Source organism: Oncorhynchus mykiss, chromosome 3 (genome assembly GCF_057628025.1).
Source record: "Oncorhynchus mykiss isolate SJ-2025 chromosome 3, ASM5762802v1, whole genome shotgun sequence".
NCBI classification, from domain to species: Eukaryota; Metazoa; Chordata; class Actinopteri; order Salmoniformes; family Salmonidae; genus Oncorhynchus; species Oncorhynchus mykiss.
The window spans coordinates 4,262,945-4,283,858 of record NC_143024.1 but is presented as its reverse complement, the minus strand read 5'-3'; the positions used below and the strand labels follow the sequence as shown (position 1 = coordinate 4,283,858).

The following is a 20,914-nucleotide window of genomic DNA, read 5'->3' as shown; positions in this document are numbered from 1 at the left end:
GCCCTACATTACAGGTATTTAATGAGCCCTACATTACAGGTATTTAATGAGCCCTACATTACAGGCATTTAATGAGCCCTATATTAGACATTTTATGAGCCCTACATTACAGGCATTTAATGAGCCCTACATTACAGGCATTTTATGAGCCCTATATTACAGGCATTTTATGAGCCCTATATTACAGGCATTTAATGAGCCCTATATTACAGGCATTTTATGAGCCCTATATTACAGGCATTTAATGAGCCCTATATTACAGGCATTTTATGAGCCCTATATTAGACATTTTATGAGCCCTACATTACAGGCATTTAATGAGCCCTACATTACAGGCATTTTATGAGCCCTACATTACAGGCATTTAATGAGCCCTACATTACAGGCATTTAATGAGCCCTATATTAGACATTTTATGAGCCCTACATTACAGGCATTTAATGAGCCCTACATTACAGGCATTTTATGAGCCCTATATTACAGGCATTTTATGAGCCCTATATTACAGGCATTTAATGAGCCCTATATTACAGGCATTTTATGAGCCCTATATTACAGGCATTTAATGAGCCCTATATTACAGGCATTTTATGAGCCCTATATTAGACATTTTATGAGCCCTACATTACAGGCATTTAATGAGCCCTACATTACAGGCATTTTATGAGCCCTACATTACAGGCATTTAATGAGCCCTACATTAGACATTTTATGAGCCCTATATTACAGGCATTTAATGAGCCCTACATTAGACATTTTATGAGCCCTACATTACAGGCATTTAATGAGCCCTATATTAGACATTTTATGAGCCCTATATTACAGGCATTTTATGAGCCCTATATTACAGGCATTTAATGAGCCCTATATTACAGGCATTTTATGAGCCCTATATTACAGGCATTTAATGAGCCCTATATTACAGGCATTTAATGAGCCCTATATTACAGGCATTTTATGAGCCCTATATTACAGGCATTTAATGAGCCCTACATTACAGGCATTTAATGAGCCCTATATTAGACATTTTAGTGATGATGATGATGATAGTGATGATGATGATAATAGTGATGATGATGATGATAGTGATGATGATGATGATAGTGATGATGATGATGATGATAATAGTGATGATGATGATAGTGAGGATGATGATGATAGTGATGATGGTGATGATGATGATGATAGTGGGGATGTGATGGTGGGGATGATGATAGTCATGATGATGAAGATGATAGTCATGATGATGAAGATGATAGTGATGATGATGATGATGGTGGTGATGATGATAGCCATGAGGATGAAGATGATAGTGATGATGATGATGGTGATGATGGTGATGATGGTGGTGATGATGATGATGATGATGATGATGACCATCTGACCCATTAGTTACGGTTCTCATTCTAACCCCTCCAGTTGATAGTGATGATGATGATGATGAAGATGACCGTCTGACCCATTAGTTACGGTTCTCATACTAACCCCTCCAGTTGATAGCGAGGATGATGATGATGACCGTCTGACCCATTAGTTAGGGTTCTCATTCTAACCCCTCCAGTTGATAGTGATGATGATGATAGTGATGATGATGAAGATGACCGTCTGACCCATTAGTTACGGTTCTCATTCTAACCCCTCCAGTTGATAGTGATGATGATGATGATGAAGATGACCGTCTGACCCATTAGTTAGGGTTCTCATTCTAACCCCTCCAGTTGATAGTGATGATGATGATAGTGATGATGATGAAGATGACCGTCTGACCCATTAGTTACGGTTCTCATTCTAACCCCTCCAGTTGCTGTATTCAACCTACGTGTGCAGTGCTGCCCGTAGTAGCATTGAGGTGGAGGAGGAGAGCAGAGAGAGGGTGTACACCTGTCTCACTCCCCCGTTTGAGGAGCTGTTTGACTGGGTGGAGGAACACACTCTGACCCTCCTCCTGGAGCCCTGGACGCTGCTCACCACCAGGGACACAGACACCTTCCAGAAGGTGTGAGTGAGTCCTTATCTTTAAAGTTTATTTGTATTTTTACGCGCTATAGTTGAAATAGCTTATCGGTCGAAACGGACAAACTCTCCTGTTCGTGCATCTCTCCTTAGTCAGATTCGTAAGATGTGTGTTTTGGTCTTGAAATTTGATGTCATTGTGGATTCATTGTTACTGCGCGTTCTCTCTCAGGTGGCTGTACGGGAGGAGACTCGCCAGGTGGAGTCAGAGCCGTACGGAGAACTGAAGACGCTGTACGAGGAGGCTGGACGCAGACTGGAACAGGTGAGCTCTATTGAAGTCCAACGCTCCAATGCATGATCTATGTAACAGTCTGAGTAGTAAGTGGTGATCTAGGATCAAGTCCCCCCTGAAGTGGTGATCTAGGATCAAGTCCCCCCTGAAGTGGTGATCTAGGATCAAGTCCCCCCTGTCCCTCTGAAGTGCTGATCTAGGATCAAGTCCCCCCTGTCCCCCTGAAGTGTTGATCTAGGATCAAGTCCCCCCTGAAGTGTTGATCTAGGATAAAGTCCCCCCGAAGTTTTGATCTAGGATCAAGTCCCCCCTGTCCCCCTGAAGTGATGATCTAGGATCAAGTCCCCCCTGAAGTGGTGATCTAGGATCAAGTCCCCCCTGAAGTGCTGATCTAGGATCAAGTCCCCCCTGAAGTGCTGATCTGAAAGACAAAACTGATCATAGATGAAGCACTTCTACTCCGAGAAGCTTTTCAAATATGGGCCTAGATCTCCAGTAAGGATTTGGGGGAATTTCAATTGTATTTCCTTGATTCCTCGCATCCTATCTCCTCACCTCCTTCTCAAAACCTTCAGAAGGAAGTGAGGAGGGTTTAGTCCAATTGAGATTCTCTCTCCCAGCATGCTGTGGCCCAGGCCTGCAGGCCCCCTCCTCCACCACTAGAGGTCGCCAGGTCTCCAGCTATGTGGTCTGCCGTCCCAGAGAGGTACAGAGGGTACAGGTTGGGCTCTCTGCTAGGACACCGCACGGAGCTACAACACTTCACATCTTTCCTACAGGACAACACCGCCAGGTGAAACTCTAGTTCTATACACTTCACATCCTTCCTACAGGACAACACCGCCAGGTGAAACTCTAGTTCTATACACTTCACATCCTTCCTACAGGACAACACCGCCAGGTGAAACTCTAGTTCTATACACTTCACATCCTTCCTACAGGACAACACCGCCAGGTGAAACTCTAGATCTATACACTTCACATCCTTCCTACAGGACAACACCGCCAGGTGAAACTCTAGTTCTAAACACTTCACATCCTTCCTACAGGACAACACCGCCAGGTGAAACTCTAGTTCTATACACTTCACATCCTTCCTACAGGACAACACCGCCAGGTGAAACTCTAGTTCTATACACTTCACATCCTTCCTACAGGACAACACCGCCAGGTGAAACTCTAGTTCTATACACTTCACATCCTTCCTACAGGACAACACCGCCAGGTGAAACTCTAGTTCTATACATTTCACATCCTTCCTACAGGACATCACCGCCAGGTGAAACTCTAGATCTATACACTTCACATCCTTCCTACAGGACAACACCGCCAGGTGAAACTCTAGATCTATACACTTCACATCCTTCCTACAGGACAACACCGCCAGGTGAAACTCTAGCTCTATACACTTCACATCCTTCCTACAGGACAACACCGCCAGGTGAAACTCTAGATCTATACACTTCACATCCTTCCTACAGGACAACACCGCCAGGTGAAACTCTAGCTCTATACACTTCACATCCTTCCTACAGGACAACACCGCCAGGTGAAACTCTAGTTCTATACACTTCACATCCTTCCTACAGGACAACACCGCCAGGTGAAACTCTAGATCTATACACTTCACATACTTCCTACAGGACAACACGGCCAGGTGAAACTCTAGATCTATACACTTCACATCCTTCCTACAGGACAACACCGCCAGGTGAAACTCTAGATCTATACACTTCACATCCTTCCTACAGGACAACACCGCCAGGTGAAACTCTAGATCTATACACTTCACATCCTTCCTACAGGACAACACCGCCAGGTGAAACTCTAGATCTATACACTTCACATCCTTCCTACAGGACAACACCGCCAGGTGAAACTCTAGTTCTATACACTTCACATCCTTCCTACAGGACAACACCGCCAGGTGAAACTCTAACTCTATACACTTCACATCCTTCCTACAGGACAACACTGCCAGGTGAAACTCTAGCTCTATACACTTCACATCCTTCCTACAGGACAACACCGCCAGGTGAAACTCTAGCTCTATACACTTCACATCCTTCCTACAGGACAACACGGCCAGGTGAAACTCTAGATCTATACACTTCACATCCTTCCTACAGGACAACACCGCCAGGTGAAACTCTAGCTCTATACACTTCACATCCTTCCTACAGGACCACACCGCCAGGTGAAACTCTAGTTCTATACACTTCACATCCTTCCTACAGGACAACACCGCCAGGTGAAACTCTAGATCTATACACTTCACATCCTTCCTACAGGACAACACCGCCAGGTGAAACTCTAGTTCTATACACTTCACATCCTTCCTACAGGACAACACCGCCAGGTGAAACTCTAGTTCTATACACTTCACATCCTTCCTACAGGACAACACCGCCAGGTGAAACTCTAGATCTATACACTTCACATCCTTCCTACAGGACAACACCGCCAGGTGAAACTCTAGTTCTATACACTTCACATCCTTCCTACAGGACAACACCGCCAGGTGAAACTCTAGTTCTATACACTTCACATCCTTCCTACAGGACAACACCGCCAGGTGAAACTCTAGATCTATACACTTCACATCCTTCCTACAGGACAACACTGCCAGGTGAAACTCTAGCTCTATACACTTCACATCCTTCCTACAGGACAACACCGCCAGGTGAAACTCTAGCTCTATACACTTCACATCCTCCGTACAGGACATCACCGCCAGGTGAAACTCTAGCTGTAGATACAGCAGGCTTATTTTACATGGCCAGGTGACCACAACACCATGCTGCTTGTTAGACGTGACCTTTCTGTCATAAACACACCTTCTATCAAACAAGTGTCGTGTTTATCTATAGGGATCAAATCATTATTCCTGGTCATGTCAGTACAAAACTAAATTATCCTAATGATCTATACCTCAATGATCTCTACCTCAATGATCTCTACCTCAATGATCCCTACCTCAATGATCTATACCTCAATGATCTATACCGCAATGATCTCTACCTCAATGATCTATACCTCAATGATCTCTACCTCAATGATCTCCACCTCAATGATCTATACCTCAATGATCTCTACCTCAATGATCTCCACCTCAATGATCTATACCTCAATGATCTCTACCTCAATGATCCTAATATTTCTACCTCAATGATCTCTACCTCAATAATCCTAATATCTCTACCTCAATGATCTCTACCTCAATGATCTCTACCTCAATAATCCTAATATCTCTACCTCAATGATCTCTACCTCAATGATCTCTACCTCAATAATCCTAATATCTCTACCTCAATGATCTCTACCTCACTGATCTCTACCTCAATGATCTATACCTTAAGGATCCTAATGATCTATACCTCAATATTCTCTACCTCAATGATCTATACCTCAATGATCCTAATGATGTATACCTCAATGAGCCTAATGATCTATACCTCAATGATCCTAATGATCTCTACTTCAATGATCTCTACCTCAATGATCTATACCTCAATAATTCCAATGATCTATACTTCAATGATCTCTACCTCAATGATCTCTACCTCAATGATCCTGATGATCTATACCTCAATGATCCTGATGATCTATAGCTCAATGATCCTAATGATCTCTACCTCAATGATCCCAATGATCTCTACCTCAATGATCCCAATGATCTCTACCTCAATGATCCTAATGACCTATTGCTCAGTTGTCAATGATGTGTATAGTTCTGACGTGTGTGTGTGTGTCTACAGTATACACCTGGCTTGCTGGCAGGACATAGAGAATTACAGGAGAATCCCCCATAAAGACAAGGCCCAGAGAGAGGACAAGTCCAGACTCATTAAGGACAAATACCTCAATAGGAAATACTTATTTGGGCCTGACAGTCCTGCCACCAGACAACAACAGGAGGAGGTAATGTCACAGTCTCTTCTGTGATGGTGTGTGTTTTTGTGCGTGTCTGTCTGTGTGTGTGTGTGTGCCTGTGTGTTTTTGTGCGCATGTGTGTGTGTGTGTGCCTGTGTGTTTTTGTGCGTGTCTGTGTGTGTGTGTGGCTGTGTGTTTTTGTGCGTGTCTGTCTGTGTGTGTGTGTGTGCGCCTGTGTTTTTGTGCGTGTCTGTGTGTGTGTGTGTGTGTCCTTCTCTTCCTGACCGTCTGTGTCTGTCTGTGTGTGTGTGTGTGTGTGTGTGTGTGTGTGGTGTGTATGTGTGTGTGTTTCTTCTCTAGGTGATGCGTCTGGCTGGTGGCTGGGGGAGACTGCTCCATGACCGTCTGTGTGCTCCTGTCCTGGTGAACATTCAGAGCATCACCAGGAACCACATAGAAACAAGATGGCTGCCTGTCTTCCTGACGACGCCGGAGTTCAATGAGAGACAGCAGCAGAGAGTCAGGGTAGGAGTCCAGGGTCTCATCTAGCCAGCTCTCCATCTGCTTGTATCAGGGGGATTACAACCTGACCCTACGAGGTCCGGACTACTGACCGATCAACTGGCTTCCTGGTCTAAATCAGTCCCTAACTAGAGGGGGACTGGCTTCCTGGTCTACATCAGTCCCTAACTAGAGAGGGACTGGCTTCCTGGTCTAAATCAGTCCGTGATTAGAGGGGAACTGGCTTCTAGGTCTAAATCAGACCCTGATTAGAGGGGAACTGGCTTCTAGGTCTAAATCAGTCCCTGATTAGAGGGGAACTGGTTTCTAGGTCTAAATCAGTCCCTGATTAGAGGGGGACTGGCTTCTAGGTCTAAATCAGTCCCTGATTAGAGGGGAACTGCCTTCTAGGTCTAAATCAGTCCCTGATTAGAGGGGGACTGGCTTCTAGGTCTAAATCAGTCCCTGATTAGAAGGGAACTGGCTTCCTGGTCTAAATCAGTCCCTGATTAGAGGGGAACTGGCTTCTAGGTCTAAATCAGTCCCTGATTAGAGGGGAACTGGCTTCTAGGTCTAAATCAGTCCCTGATTAGAGGGGAACTGGCTTCCTGGTCTAAATCAGTCCCTGATTAGAGGGGGACTGGCTTCTGGCTTCTAGGTCTAAATCAGTCCCTGATTAGAGGGGAACTGGCTTCTAGGTCTAAACCAGTCCCTGATTAGAGGGGAACTGGCGTCTAGGTCTAAACCAGTCCCTGATTAGAGGGGAACTGGCTTCTAGGTCTAAATCAGTCCCTGATTAGAGGGGAACTGGCTTCCTGGTCTAAATCAGTCCCTGATTAGAGGGGGACTGGCTTCCTGGTCTAAATCAGTCCCTGATTAGAGGGGAACTGGCTTCTAGGTCTAAATCAGTCCCTGATTAAAGGGGAACTGGCTTCCTGGTCTAAATCAGTCCCTGATTAAAGGGGAACTGGCTTCCTGGTCTAAATCAGTCCCTGATTAAAGGGGAACTGGCTTCCTGGTCTAAATCAGTCCCTGATTAGAGGGGAACTGGCTTCTAGGTCTAAATCAGTCCCTGATTAGAGGGGATCTGGCTTCCAGATATCAAGATACATATCTATATGTTATATGGCCTTCTAACTGTTGAATTCTATGTGTACAGTATCGCTACGGCCCTAAGCCAGGCTAGGTACTGTAGAGGCATCAGCTCTGCCATGTGAAACCTCATCAAGAGAGAGACAGGAGAGAGACAGAGACGAGAGAGAGACAGAGACAGAGAGACAGAGAGAGAGAGAGACAGAGACGGAGAGAGAGACGGAGAGAGAGACGGAGAGAGAGACGGAGAGAGAGAGATGGAGAGAGAGAGAGCGAGACAGAGAGAGAGAGGTGTAGATACTGCAGAGGACCAGAGGTGTCTTGCTGAAGTCTCTGTCCAGCCGTACTGTGTTTCTGACTGCTGCTCTTTCAGCCTCGGGGTGAAGACGGGGTGTCGGACCAGGTCTACCAGCGACACAGGAACAAGAGAGAGGTGTGGAAGGTGATCTCTGGTCCTCTGTCAATCTTTTTAACGTCATAGAGCAACGCTGGGAAAACTTTTTTCACATCGGGATTATCGGACAGATTGTATTTGGGAACCAATTTTGTTTGTCAAAATCTATTTTGGCGTGTCATAAAAATATATAGGTCCATTATAATTTATTCTAGTTTTCTAAAATGTTGCCCATCCATGGATCTAGAACATCATGTCTGTAGACTTCTATGACCAACGTTGTTCCTCTCTGAGTTGTTCCTCACCTTAAAGCCTCCCGGCTGTATGTTCCTGCGTGTTTAACCGCTCCTCTCCTGCAGCAGGTCAAGGGGACGTGGATGACCTCTGCAGGAGAGATCCTGGCTCTCCGGAGGGCCCTGCTCAACCCCGTCACGTGTCATCAGTTCCGGCGCTTCGTCTCGCTGAAAGGAGACTTCCTGGAGAATGACGTCCTGTTCTGGCTGGAGGTCCAGAGGTACAAGGTAAGACTGAAACCAAACCTTCTGTTCTGGCTGGAGGTCCAGCTGGTGCTGCTATCTCTGGGGTCTACACTAGGCCTTGGTAATCTGGTGCTGTTATCTCTGGGGTCTACACTGGGCCTTGGTAATCTGGTGCTGCTATCTCTGGGGTCTACACTGGGCCTTGGTAATCTGGTGCTGCTATCTCTGAGGTCTACACTGGGCCTTGGTAATCTGGTGCTGCTATCTCTGGGGTCTACACTGGGCCTTGGTAATCTGGTGCTGTTATCTCTGGGGTCTACACTGGGCCTTGGTAATCTGGTGCTGTTATCTCTGAGGTCTACACTGGGCCTTGGTAATCTGGTGCTGTTATCTCTGAGGTCTACACTGGGCCTTGGTAATCTGGTATTGTTATCTCTGAGGTCTACACTGGGCCTTGGTAATCTGGTATTGTTATCTCTGGGGTCTACACTGGGCCTTGGTAATCTGGTGCTGCTATCTCTGAGGTCTACACTGGGCCTTGGTAATCTGGTGCTGCTATCTCTGAGGTCTACACTGGGCCTTGGTAATCTGGTGCTGCTATCTCTGGGGTCTACACTGGGCCTTGGTAATCTGGTGCTGTTATCTCTGAGGTCTACACTGGGCCTTGGTAATCTGGTGCTGCTATCTCTGAGGTCTACACTGGGCCTTGGTAATCTGGTGCTGTTATCTCTGAGGTCTACACTGGGCCTTGGTAATCTGGTGCTGTTATCTCTGAGGTCTACACTGGGCCTTGGTAATCTGGTGCTGCTATCTCTGAGGTCTACACTGGGCCTTGGTAATCTGGTGCTGTTATCTCTGAGGTCTACACTGGGCCTTGGTAATCTGTTGCTGCTATCTCTGAGGTCTACACTGGGCCTTGGTAATCTGGTGCTGTTATCTCTGAGGTCTACACTGGGCCTTGGTAATCTGGTGCTGCTATCTCTGGGGTCTACACTGGGCCTTGGTAATCTGGTGCTGCTATCTCTGAGGTCTACACTGGGCCTTGGTAATCTGGTGCTGTTATCTCTGAGGTCTACACTGGGCCTTGGTAATCTGGTGCTGTTATCTCTGGGGTCTACACTGGGCCTTGGTAATCTGGTGCTGTTATCTCTGAGGTCTACACTGGGCCTTGGTAATCTGGTGCTGTTATCTCTGGGGTCTACACTGGGCCTTGGTAATCTGGTGCTGCTATCTCTGAGGTCTACACTGGGCCTTGGTAATCTTCTTGAATGAATAATAGATCTGTCCCCCCATACCATCCCTCCCTCCCTCCCTCTCCCCCCATACCATCCCTCCCTCCCTCCCTCTCCCCCCATACCATCCCTCCCTCCCTCTCCCCCATACCATCCCTCCCTCCCTCCCTCTCCCCCCATACCATCCCTCCCTCCCTCCCTCTCCCCCATACCATCCCTCCCTCCCTCTCCCTCTCCCCCATACCATCCCTCCCTCCCTCCCTCTCCCCCCATACCATCCCTCCCTCCCTCTCCCTCTCCCGCCCATACCATCCCTCTCTCTCCCTCCCTCCATCCGTCTCTCCCTCTCCCCCCATGCCATCCCTTCCTTTCCCTCCATTCCCCCCCCGATACCATCCCTCCCTCCCTCCCCCCATGCCACCCCATGTCATCCCTCCCTCCCCCCATGTCATCCCTCCCCCCCATGCCATCCCTGCCCCCCATGCCATCCCTCCCTCCCCCATGTCATCCCTCCCCCCCATGCCATCCCTCCCTCCCCCCATGCCATCCCTCCCCCATGCCATCATTCCCCCTCCCCCCATTCCATCACCCTCATGCAATTTCCCCCCCCCCCATGCCACCCCCCCCCCATTCCATCCCTCCCCCATCCATCCCTCCCTCTCCCCCCCATCCATCCCTCCCTCTCCCCCCCATTTCATCCCTCCCTCTCTCCCATTAGGATCTGTGTCATTCCCACTGTGTGGAGGCTGTAGTCCAGGACAAGGTGTCCACCATCATCAGCTGTTTCATCCAGTCCTCCGTCCCCCCAGCCCTGCAGATAGACATCCCCCAAGAGCAGGCAACACACATCCTGGAGAGGAGGGGGGAGATGGGGCCCTACGTCTTCAGAGAGTCTCAGGTACACAGACAGACAGACAGCCCTGCAGATAGACATCCCCCCAGAGCAGGCAACACACATCCTGGAGAGGAGGGGGGAGATGGAGCCCTACGTCTTCAGAGAGGCTCAGGTACACACAGACAGACAGACACAGACACAGACACAGACAGACAGACAGACAGACAGACAGACAGACAGACAGACAGACAGACAGACAGACAGACAGACTCACTGGAGTAGATACACCTACTCAGACAGACCGACAGACAGACAGACAGACAGACAGATAGACAGTGATATACGCTGGGTGTACCAAACATTCCTCTTTCCATGACACACACTGACCAGGTGAATCCAGGTGTGCCATTCAGAGAGTTGAAGGGGAAAGACAAAAGACTGACGTGCCTTTGAAATGGGTTTGGTAGTAGGTGTCAGGAGCACCGGTTTGAGTGTATCAAGAACTTCCTGTGTGTATCAAGAATGGTCCACCACTCAAACGACATCCAGCCAACTTGACACGGTATGAAGCATTGGGCCAGCACTCTCTCTCTGTCTCTCTCTCTCTCTCTCTCTCTCTGTCTCTCTCTCTCTCTCTCTCTCTCTCTCTGTCTCTCTCTCTCTGTCCCTCTCTCTCTCTGTCTCTCTCTCTCTGTCTCTCTCTCTCTGTCTCTCTGTCTGTCTCTCGCTCTCTCTCGGTCTCTCTGTTTCTGTCTTTGTCTCTGTCTCTCTCTCTCTCTCTCTGTCTTTCTCTCTGTCTCTCTCTGTCTCTCTCTCTCTCTCTCTCTCTCTGTGTAGTAGATGTGTGTGTTCAGTGAGCTACTGAAGCTGTGGCCAGAGTTCCTGTTGTTCAGCAGCGGTGTGCAGGAGGAGGAGGTGTTGCCTCTGTTGCAGAACAGCGTGAACAAACAGAGTGCTAAACTGCAGCGTCTCAGGAGGCGAGAGGAGGAAAAGGAAGTGGAGAGGAGAGCCCAGGAGGAAGTGGAGAGGTTTCCAGAGGAGCATGAGGAGAAACACAAAGGACTACAGGAGAGTAGAGAGCTGCTTTACCCTAGTCAACAGGTAAACACCTCTTGGTCCTATTATCTAACTACATGTCTCTTCTATAACAGTTGTCTTGGTCCTATTCTAACTACATGTCTCTATAACAGTTGTCTTGGTCCTATTCTCTAACTACATGTCTCTATAACAGTTGTTTTGGTCCTAATCTAACTACATGTCTCTAACAGTTGTCTTGGTCCTAATCTAACTACATGTCTCTTCTATAACAGTTGCCTTGGTCCTAATCTAACTACATGTCTCTTCTATAACAGTTGTCTTGGTCCTATTCTCTAACTACATGTCTCTATAACAGTTGTTTTGGTCCTAATCTAACTACATGTCTCTAACAGTTGTCTTGGTCCTAATCTAACTACATGTCTCTATAACAGTTGCCTTGGTCCTAATCTAACTACATGTCTCTTCTATAACAGTTGCCTTGGTCCTAATCTAACTACATGTCTCTTCTATAACAGTTGTCTTGGTCCTATTCTCTAACTACATGTCTCTATAACAGTTGTTTTGGTCCTAATCTAACTACATGTCTCTAACAGTTGTCTTGGTCCTAATCTAACTACATGTCTCTATAACAGTTGCCTTGGTCCTAATCTAACTACATGTCTCTTCTATAACAGTTGCCTTGGTCCTAATCTAACTACATGTCTCTATAACAGTTGTCTTGGTCCTAATCTAACTACATGTCTCTATAACAGTTGTCTTGGTACTATTCTCTAACTACATGTCTCTATAACAGTGTTCTTGGTCCTATTCTCTAACTACATGTCTCTATAACAGTTGTCTTGGTCCTAATCTAACTACATGTCTCTATAACAGTTGTCTTGTTCCTAATCTCTAACTACATGTCTCTATAACAGTTGTCTTGTTCCTAATCTCTAACTACATGTCTCTATAACAGTTGTCTTGTTCCTAATCTCTAACTACATGTCTCTATAACAGCTGTCTTGGTCCTACTCTAAATACATGGTCGCCCTGGAGAGAGAGGAGGTGCTGCTGAGGAGACAGGAACTCCCCTCCTCCACTGGGACAGGTAGGTCTGGTCCTCTCTACAGTATAGTACAGTCTGGTCCTCTCTACAGTATATTACAGTCTGGTCCTCTCTACAGTATATTACAGTCTGGTCCTCTCTACAGTATATTACAGTCTGGTCCTCTCTACAGTATATTACAGTCTGGTCCTCTCTACAGTATATTACAGTCTGGTCCTCTCTACAGTATATTACAGTCTGGTCCTCTCTACAGTATATTACAGTCTGGTCCTCTCTACAGTATATTACAGTCTGGTCCTCTCTACAGTATATTACAGTCTGGTCCTCTCTACAATATAGTACAGTCTGGTCCTCTCTACAGTATATTACAGTCTGGTCCTCTCTACAGTATATTACAGTCTGGTCCTCTCTACAGTATATTACAGTCTGGTCCTCTCTACAGTATATTACAGTCTGGTCCTCTCTACAGTATATTACAGTCTGGTCCTCTCTACAGTATATTACAGTCTGGTCCTCTCTACAGTATATTACAGTCTGGTCCTCTCTACAGTATATTACAGTCTGGTCCTTTCTACAGTATATTACAGTCTGGTCCTCTCTACAGTATATTACAGTCTGGTCCTCTTTACAGTATATTACAGTCTGGTCCTCTCTACAGTATAGTACAGTCTGGTCCTCTCTACAGTATATTACAGTCTGGTCCTCTCTACAGTATATTACAGTCTGGTCCTCTCTACAGTATATTACAGTCTGGTCCTCTCTACAGTATAGTACAGTCTGGTCCTCTCTACAGTATATTACAGTACAGTCTGGTCCTCTCTACAGTATATTACAGTCTGGTCCTCTCTACAGTATATTACAGTCTGGTCCTCTCTACAGTATATTACAGTCTGGTCCTCTCTACAGTATATTACAGTCTGGTCCTCTCTACAGTATATTACAGTACAGTCTGGTCCTCTCTACAGTATAGTACAGTCTGGTCCTCTCTACAGTATATTACAGTCTGGTCCTCTCTACAGTATATTACAGTCTGGTCCTCTCTACAGTATATTAGTCTGGTCCTCTCTACAGTATATTACAGTCTGGTCCTCTCTACAATATATTAGTCTGGTCCTCTCTACAGTATATTACAGTCTGGTCCTCTCTACAGTATATTAGTCTGGTCCTCTCTACAGTATATTACAGTCTGGTCCTCTCTACAGTATATTAGTCTGGTCCTCTCTACAGTATATTACAGTCTGGTCCTCTCTACAGTATATTACAGTCTGGTCCTCTCTACAGTATATTACAGTCTGGTCCTCTCTATAGTATAGTACAGTCTGGTCCTCTCTACAGTATATTACAGTCTGGTCCTCTCTACAGTATATTACAGTCTGGTCCTCTCTACAGTATATTACAGTCTGGTCCTCTCTACAGTATATTACAGTCTGGTCCTCTCTACAGTATATTACAGTCTGGTCCTCTCTACAGTATATTACAGTCTGGTCCTCTCTACAGTATATTACAGTCTGGTCCTCTCTACAGTATATTACAGTCTGGTCCTCTCTACAATATATTACAGTCTGGTCCTCTCTACAGTATATTACAGTCTGGTCCTCTCTACAGTATATTACAGTCTGGTCCTCTCTACAGTATATTACAGTCTGGTCCTCTCTACAGTATATTACAGTACAGTCTGGTCCTCTCTACAGTATATTACAGTCTGGTCCTCTCTACAGTATATTACAGTCTGGTCCTCTCTACAGTATATTACAGTCTGGTCCTCTCTACAGTATATTACAGTACAGTCTGGTCCTCTCTACAGTATATTACAGTCTGGTCCTCTCTACAGTATATTACAGTCTGGTCCTCTCTGCAGTATATTACAGTCTGGTCCTCTCTACAGTATATTACAGTCTGGTCCTCTCTACAGTATATTATAGTACAGTCTGGTCCTCTCTACAGTATATTACAGTCTGGTCCTCTCTACAGTATATTACAGTCTGGTCCTCTCTACAGTATATTACAGTCTGGTCCTCTCTACAGTATATTACAGTCTGGTCCTCTCTACAGTATAGTACAGTCTGGTCCTCTCTACAGTATATTACAGTCTGGTCCTCTCTACAGTATATTACAGTCTGGTCCTCTCTACAGTATATTACAGTCTGGTCCTCTCTACAGTATAGTACAGTCTGGTCCTCTCTACAGTATATTACAGTCTGGTCCTCTCTGCAGTATATTACAGTCTGGTCCTCTCTACAGTATATTACAGTCTGGTCCTCTCTACAGTATATTACAGTCTGGTCCTCTCTACAGTATAGTACAGTCTGGTCCTCTCTACAGTATATTACAGTCTGGTCCTCTCTACAATATATTACAGTACAGTCTGGTCCTCTCTACAGTATATTACAGTCTGGTCCTCTCTACAGTATATTACAGTCTGGTCCTCTCTACAGTATATTACAGTCTGGTCCTCTCTACAGTATATTACAGTCTGGTCCTCTCTACAGTATATTACAGTCTGGTCCTCTCTACAGTATATTACAGTCTGGTCCTCTCTACAGTATATTACAGTCTGGTCCTCTCTACAGTATATTACAGTCTGGTCCTCTCTACAGTATAGTACAGTCTGGTCCTCTCTACAGTATATTACAGTCTGGTCCTCTCTACAGTATATTACAGTACAGTCTGGTCCTCTCTACAGTATATTACAGTCTGGTCCTCTCTACAGTATATTACAGTCTGGTCCTCTCTACAGTATATTACAGTCATGTTCTCTCTACAGTATATTACAGTCTGGTCCTCTCTACAGTATATTACAGTACAGTCTGGTCCTCTCTACAGTATATTACAGTCTGGTCCTCTCTACAGTATATTACAGTACAGTCTGGTCCTCTCTACAGTATATTACAGTCTGGTCCTCTCTACAGTATATTACAGTCTGGTCCTCTCTACAGTATATTACAGTACAGTCTGGTCCTCTCTACAGTATATTACAGTCTGGTCCTCTCTACAGTATATTACAGTCTGGTCCTCTCTACAGTATAGTACAGTCTGGTCCTCTCTACAGTATATTACAGTACAGTCTGGTCCTCTCTACAGTATATTACAGTCTGGTCCTCTCTACAGTATATTACAGTCTGGTCCTCTCTACAGTATATTACAGTCTGGTCCTCTCTACAGTATATTACAGTCTGGTCCTCTCTACAGTATATTACAGTCTGGTCCTCTCTACAGTATATTACAGTACAGTCTGGTCCTCTCTACAGTATATTACAGTCTGGTCCTCTCTACAGTATATTACAGTCTGGTCCTCTCTACAGTATATTACAGTCTGGTCCTCTCTACAGTATAGTACAGTCTGGTCCTCTCTACAGTATATTACAGTCTGGTCCTCTCTACAGTATATTACAGTCTGGTCCTCTCTACAGTATATTACAGTCTGGTCCTCTCTACAGTATATTACAGTCTGGTCCTCCCTACAGTATATTACAGTCTGGTCCTCTCTACAGTATATTACAGTACAGTCTGGTCCTCTCTACAGTATATTACAGTCTGGTCCTCTCTACAGTATATTACAGTCTGGTCCTCTCTACAGTATATTACAGTCTGGTCCTCTCTACAGTATATTACAGTCTGGTCCTCTCTACAGTATATTACAGTCTGGTCCTCTCTACAGTATATTACAGTCTGGTCCTCTCTACAGTATATTACAGTTTGGTCCTCTCTACAGTATATTACAGTCTGGTCCTCTCTACAGTATATTACAGTCTGGTCCTCTCTACAGTATATTACAGTCTGGTCCTCTCTACAGTATATTACAGTCTGGTCCTCTCTACAGTATATTACAGTCTGGTCCTCTCTACAGTATATTACAGTCTGGTCCTCTCTACAGTATATTACAGTCTGGTCCTCTCTACAGGATAGTACAGTCTGGTCCTCTCTACAGTATATTACAGTCTGGTCCTCTCTACAGTATATTACAGTACAGTCTGGTCCTCTCTACAGTATATTACAGTCTGGTCCTCTCTACAGTATATTACAGTCTGGTCCTCTCTACAGTATATTACAGTCTGGTCATCTCTACAGTATAGTACAGTCTGGTCCTCTCTACAGTATATTACAGTCTGGTCCTCTCTACAGTATAGTACAGTCTGGTCCTCTCTACAGTATATTACAGTCTGGTCCTCTCTACAGTATATTACAGTCTGGTCCTCTCTACAGTATATTACAGTCTGGTCCTCTCTACAGTATATTACAGTCTGGTCCTCTCTACAGTATATTACAGTACAGTCTGGTCCTCTCTACAGTATATTACAGTCTGGTCCTCTCTACAGTATATTACAGTCTGGTCCTCCCTACAGTATATTACAGTCTGGTCCTCTCTACAGTATATTACAGTCTGGTCCTCTCTACAGTATATTACAGTCTGGTCCTCTCTACAGTATATTACAGTCTGGTCCTCTCTACAGTATATTACAGTCTGGTCCTCCCTACAGTATATTACAGTCTGGTCCTCTCTACAGTATATTACAGTCTGGTCCTCTCTACAGTATATTACAGTCTGGTCCTCTCTACAGTATATTACAGTCTGGTCCTCTCTACAGTATATTACAGTCTGGTCCTCTCTACAGTATATTACAGTACAGTCTGGTCCTCTCTACAGTATATTACAGTTTGGTCCTCTCTACAGTATATTACAGTCTGGTCCTCTCTACAGTATATTACAGTACAGTCTGGTCCTCTCTACAGTATATTACAGTCTGGTCCTCTCTACAGTATAGTACAGTCTGGTCCTCTCTACAGTATAGTACAGTCTGGTCCTCTCTACAGTATAGTACAGCCTGGTCCTCTCTACAGTATATTACAGTCTGGTCCTCTCTACAGTATATTACAGTCTGGTCCTCTCTACAGTATATTACAGTCTGGTCCTCTCTACAGTATAGTACAGTCTGGTCCTCTCTACAGTATAGTACAGTCTGGTCCTCTCTACAGTATATTACAGTCTGGTCCTCTCTACAGTATATTACAGTCTGGTCCTCTCTACAGTATATTACAGTCTGGTCCTCTCTACAGTATATTACAGTCTGGTCCTCTCTACAGTATATTACAGTCTGGTCCTCTCTACAGTATATTACAGTCTGGTCCTCTCTACAGTATAGTACAGTCTGGTCCTCTCTACAATATATTACAGTCTGGTCCTCTCTACAGTATATTACAGTCTGGTCCTCTCTACAGTATATTACAGTCTGGTCCTCTCTACAGTATATTACAGTCTGGTCCTCTCTACAGTATATTACAGTCTGGTCCTCTCTACAATATATTACAGTCTGGTCCTCTCTACAGTATATTACAGTCTGGTCCTCTCTACAATATATTACAGTCTGGTCCTCTCTACAGTATATTACAGTCTGGTCCTCTCTACAGTATATTACAGTCTGGTCCTCTCTACAGTATATTACAGTCTGGTCCTCTCTACAGTATATTACAGTCTGGTCCTCTCTACAGTATATTACAGTCTGGTCCTCTCTACAGTATATTACAGTCTGGTCCTCTCTACAGTATATTACAGTCTGGTCCTCTCTACAGTATATTACAGTCTGGTCCTCTCTACAGTATATTACAGTCTGGTCCTCTCTACAGTATATTACAGTCTGGTCCTCTCTACAGTATAGTACAGTCTGGTCCTCTCTACAGTATATTACAGTCTGGTCCTCTCTACAGTATATTACAGTCTGGTCCTCTCTACAGTATATTACAGTCTGGTCCTCTCTACAGTATATTACAGTCTGGTCCTCTCTACAATATAGTACAGTCTGGTCCTCTCTACAGTATATTACAGTCTGGTCCTCTCTACAGTATATTACAGTCTGGTCCTCTCTACAGTATATTACAGTCTGGTCCTCTCTACAGTATATTACAGTCTGGTCCTCTCTACAGTATATTACAGTACAGTCTGGTCCTCTCTACAGTATATTACAGTCTGGTCCTCTCTACAGTATATTACAGTCTGGTCCTCTCTACAGTATATTACAGTCTGGTCCTCTCTACAGTATATTACAGTCTGGTCCTCTCTACAGTATAGTACAGTCTGGTCCTCTCTACAGTATATTACAGTCTGGTCCTCTCTACAGTATATTACAGTCTGGTCCTCTCTACAGTATATTACAGTCTGGTCCTCTCTACAGTATATTACAGTACAGTCTGGTCCTCTCTACAGTATATTAAAGTACAGTCTGGTCCTCTCTACAGTATATTACAGTCTGGTCCTCTCTACAGTATATTACAGTACAGTCTGGTCCTCTCTACAGTATATTACAGTCTGGTCCTCTCTACAGTATATTACAGTCTGGTCCTCTCTACAGTATATTACAGTCATGTTCTCTCTACAGTATATTACAGTCTGGTCCTCTCTACAGTATATTACAGTCTGGTCCTCTCTACAGTATAGTACAGTCTGGTCCTCTCTACAGTATATTACAGTCTGGTCCTCTCTACAGTATAGTACAGTCTGGTCCTCTCTACAGTATATTACAGTCTGGTCCTCTCTACAGTATATTACAGTCTGGTCCTCTCTACAATATATTACAGTCTGGTCCTCTCTACAGTATAGTACAGTCTGGTCCTCTCTACAGTATATTACAGTCTGGTCCTCTCTACAGTATAGTACAGTCTGGTCCTCTCTACAGTATAGTACAGTCTGGTCCTCTCTACAGTATATTACAGTCTGGTCCTCTCTACAGTATATTACAGTCTGGTCCTCTCTACAGTATATTACAGTCTGGTCCTCTCTACAGTATAGTACAGTCTGGTCCTCTCTACAGTATATTACAGTCTGGTCCTCTCTACAGTATATTACAGTCTGGTCCTCTCTACAGTATATTACAGTCTGGTCCTCTCTACAGTATATTACAGTCTGGTCCTCTCTACAGTATATTACAGTCTGGTCCTCTCTACAGTATATTACAGTCTGGTCCTCTCTACAGTATATTACAGTCTGGTCCTCTCTACAGTATATTACAGTCTGGTCCTCTCTACAGTATATTACAGTCTGGTCCTCTCTACAGTATATTACAGTCTGGTCCTCTCTACAGTATATTACAGTCTGGTCCTCTCTACAATATATTACAGTCTGGTCCTCTCTACAGTATAGTACAGTCTGGTCCTCTCTACAGTATATTACAGTCTGGTCCTCTCTACAGTATATTACAGTACAGTCTGGTCCTCTCTACAGTATATTACAGTACAGTCTGGTCCTCTCTACAGTATATTACAGTCTGGTCCTCTCTACAGTATATTACAGTCTGGTCCTCTCTACAGTATATTACAGTCTGGTCCTCTCTACAGTATATTACAGTCTGGTCCTCTCTACAGTATATTACAGTCTGGTCCTCTCTACAGTATATTACAGTCTGGTCCTCTCTACAGTATATTACAGTCTGGTCCTCTCTACAGTATATTACAGTCTGGTCCTCTCTACAGTATATTACAGTACAGTCTGGTCCTCTCTACAGTATATTACAGTACAGTCTGGTCCTCTCTACAGTATATTACAGTACAGTCTGGTCCTCTCTACAGTATATTACAGTACAGTCTGGTCCTCTCTACAGTATATTACAGTACAGTCTGGTCCTCTCTACAGTATATTACAGTACAGTCTGGTCCTCTCTACAGTATATTACAGTCTGGTCCTCTCTACAGTATATTACAGTCTGGTCCTCTCTACAGTATATTACAGTCTGGTCCTCTCTACAGTATATTACAGTCTGGTCCTCTCTACAGTATATTACAGTCTGGTCCTCTCTACAGTATATTACAGTCTGGTCCTCTCTACAGTATATTACAGTCTGGTCCTCTCTACAATATATTACAGTCTGGTCCTCTCTACAATACAGGACAGTCTAGTCCTCTCTACAGTATATTACAGTCTGGTCCTCTCTACAATATATTACAGTCTGGTCCTCTCTACAGTATATTACAGTCTGGTCCTCTCTACAGTATATTACAGTCTGGTCCTCTCTACAGTATATTACAGTCTGGTCCTCTCTACAGTATATTGCAGTCTGGTCCTCTCTACAGTATATTACAGTCTGGTCCTCTCTACAGTATAGTACAGTCTGGTCCTCTCTACAGTATAGTACAGTCTGGTCCTCTCTACAGTATATTACAGTCTGGTCCTCTCTACAATATATTACAGT

At 44.7% G+C, this 20,914-nt stretch overlaps 1 protein-coding gene across 1 annotated transcript in view; it reads left to right on the top strand.

Annotated features, from left to right (window-relative positions):
* LOC149984269 (regulator of G protein signaling 22-like) overlaps positions 1 to 20,914 on the top strand; it is an 83,341-nt gene that overhangs the window by 44,867 nt on the left and 17,560 nt on the right. Inside the window, exons 18-27 of the mRNA XM_090230527.1 lie at positions 1,802 to 1,996; positions 2,186 to 2,278; positions 2,869 to 3,041; positions 6,007 to 6,169; positions 6,482 to 6,646; positions 8,088 to 8,156; positions 8,468 to 8,629; positions 10,538 to 10,717; positions 11,495 to 11,755; positions 12,689 to 12,779. Of these exons, the coding sequence (XP_090086653.1) occupies positions 1,802 to 1,996; positions 2,186 to 2,278; positions 2,869 to 3,041; positions 6,007 to 6,169; positions 6,482 to 6,646; positions 8,088 to 8,156; positions 8,468 to 8,629; positions 10,538 to 10,717; positions 11,495 to 11,755; positions 12,689 to 12,779 (1,552 nt within the window). The remainder of the gene's footprint in view (positions 1 to 1,801; positions 1,997 to 2,185; positions 2,279 to 2,868; positions 3,042 to 6,006; positions 6,170 to 6,481; positions 6,647 to 8,087; positions 8,157 to 8,467; positions 8,630 to 10,537; positions 10,718 to 11,494; positions 11,756 to 12,688; positions 12,780 to 20,914) is intronic.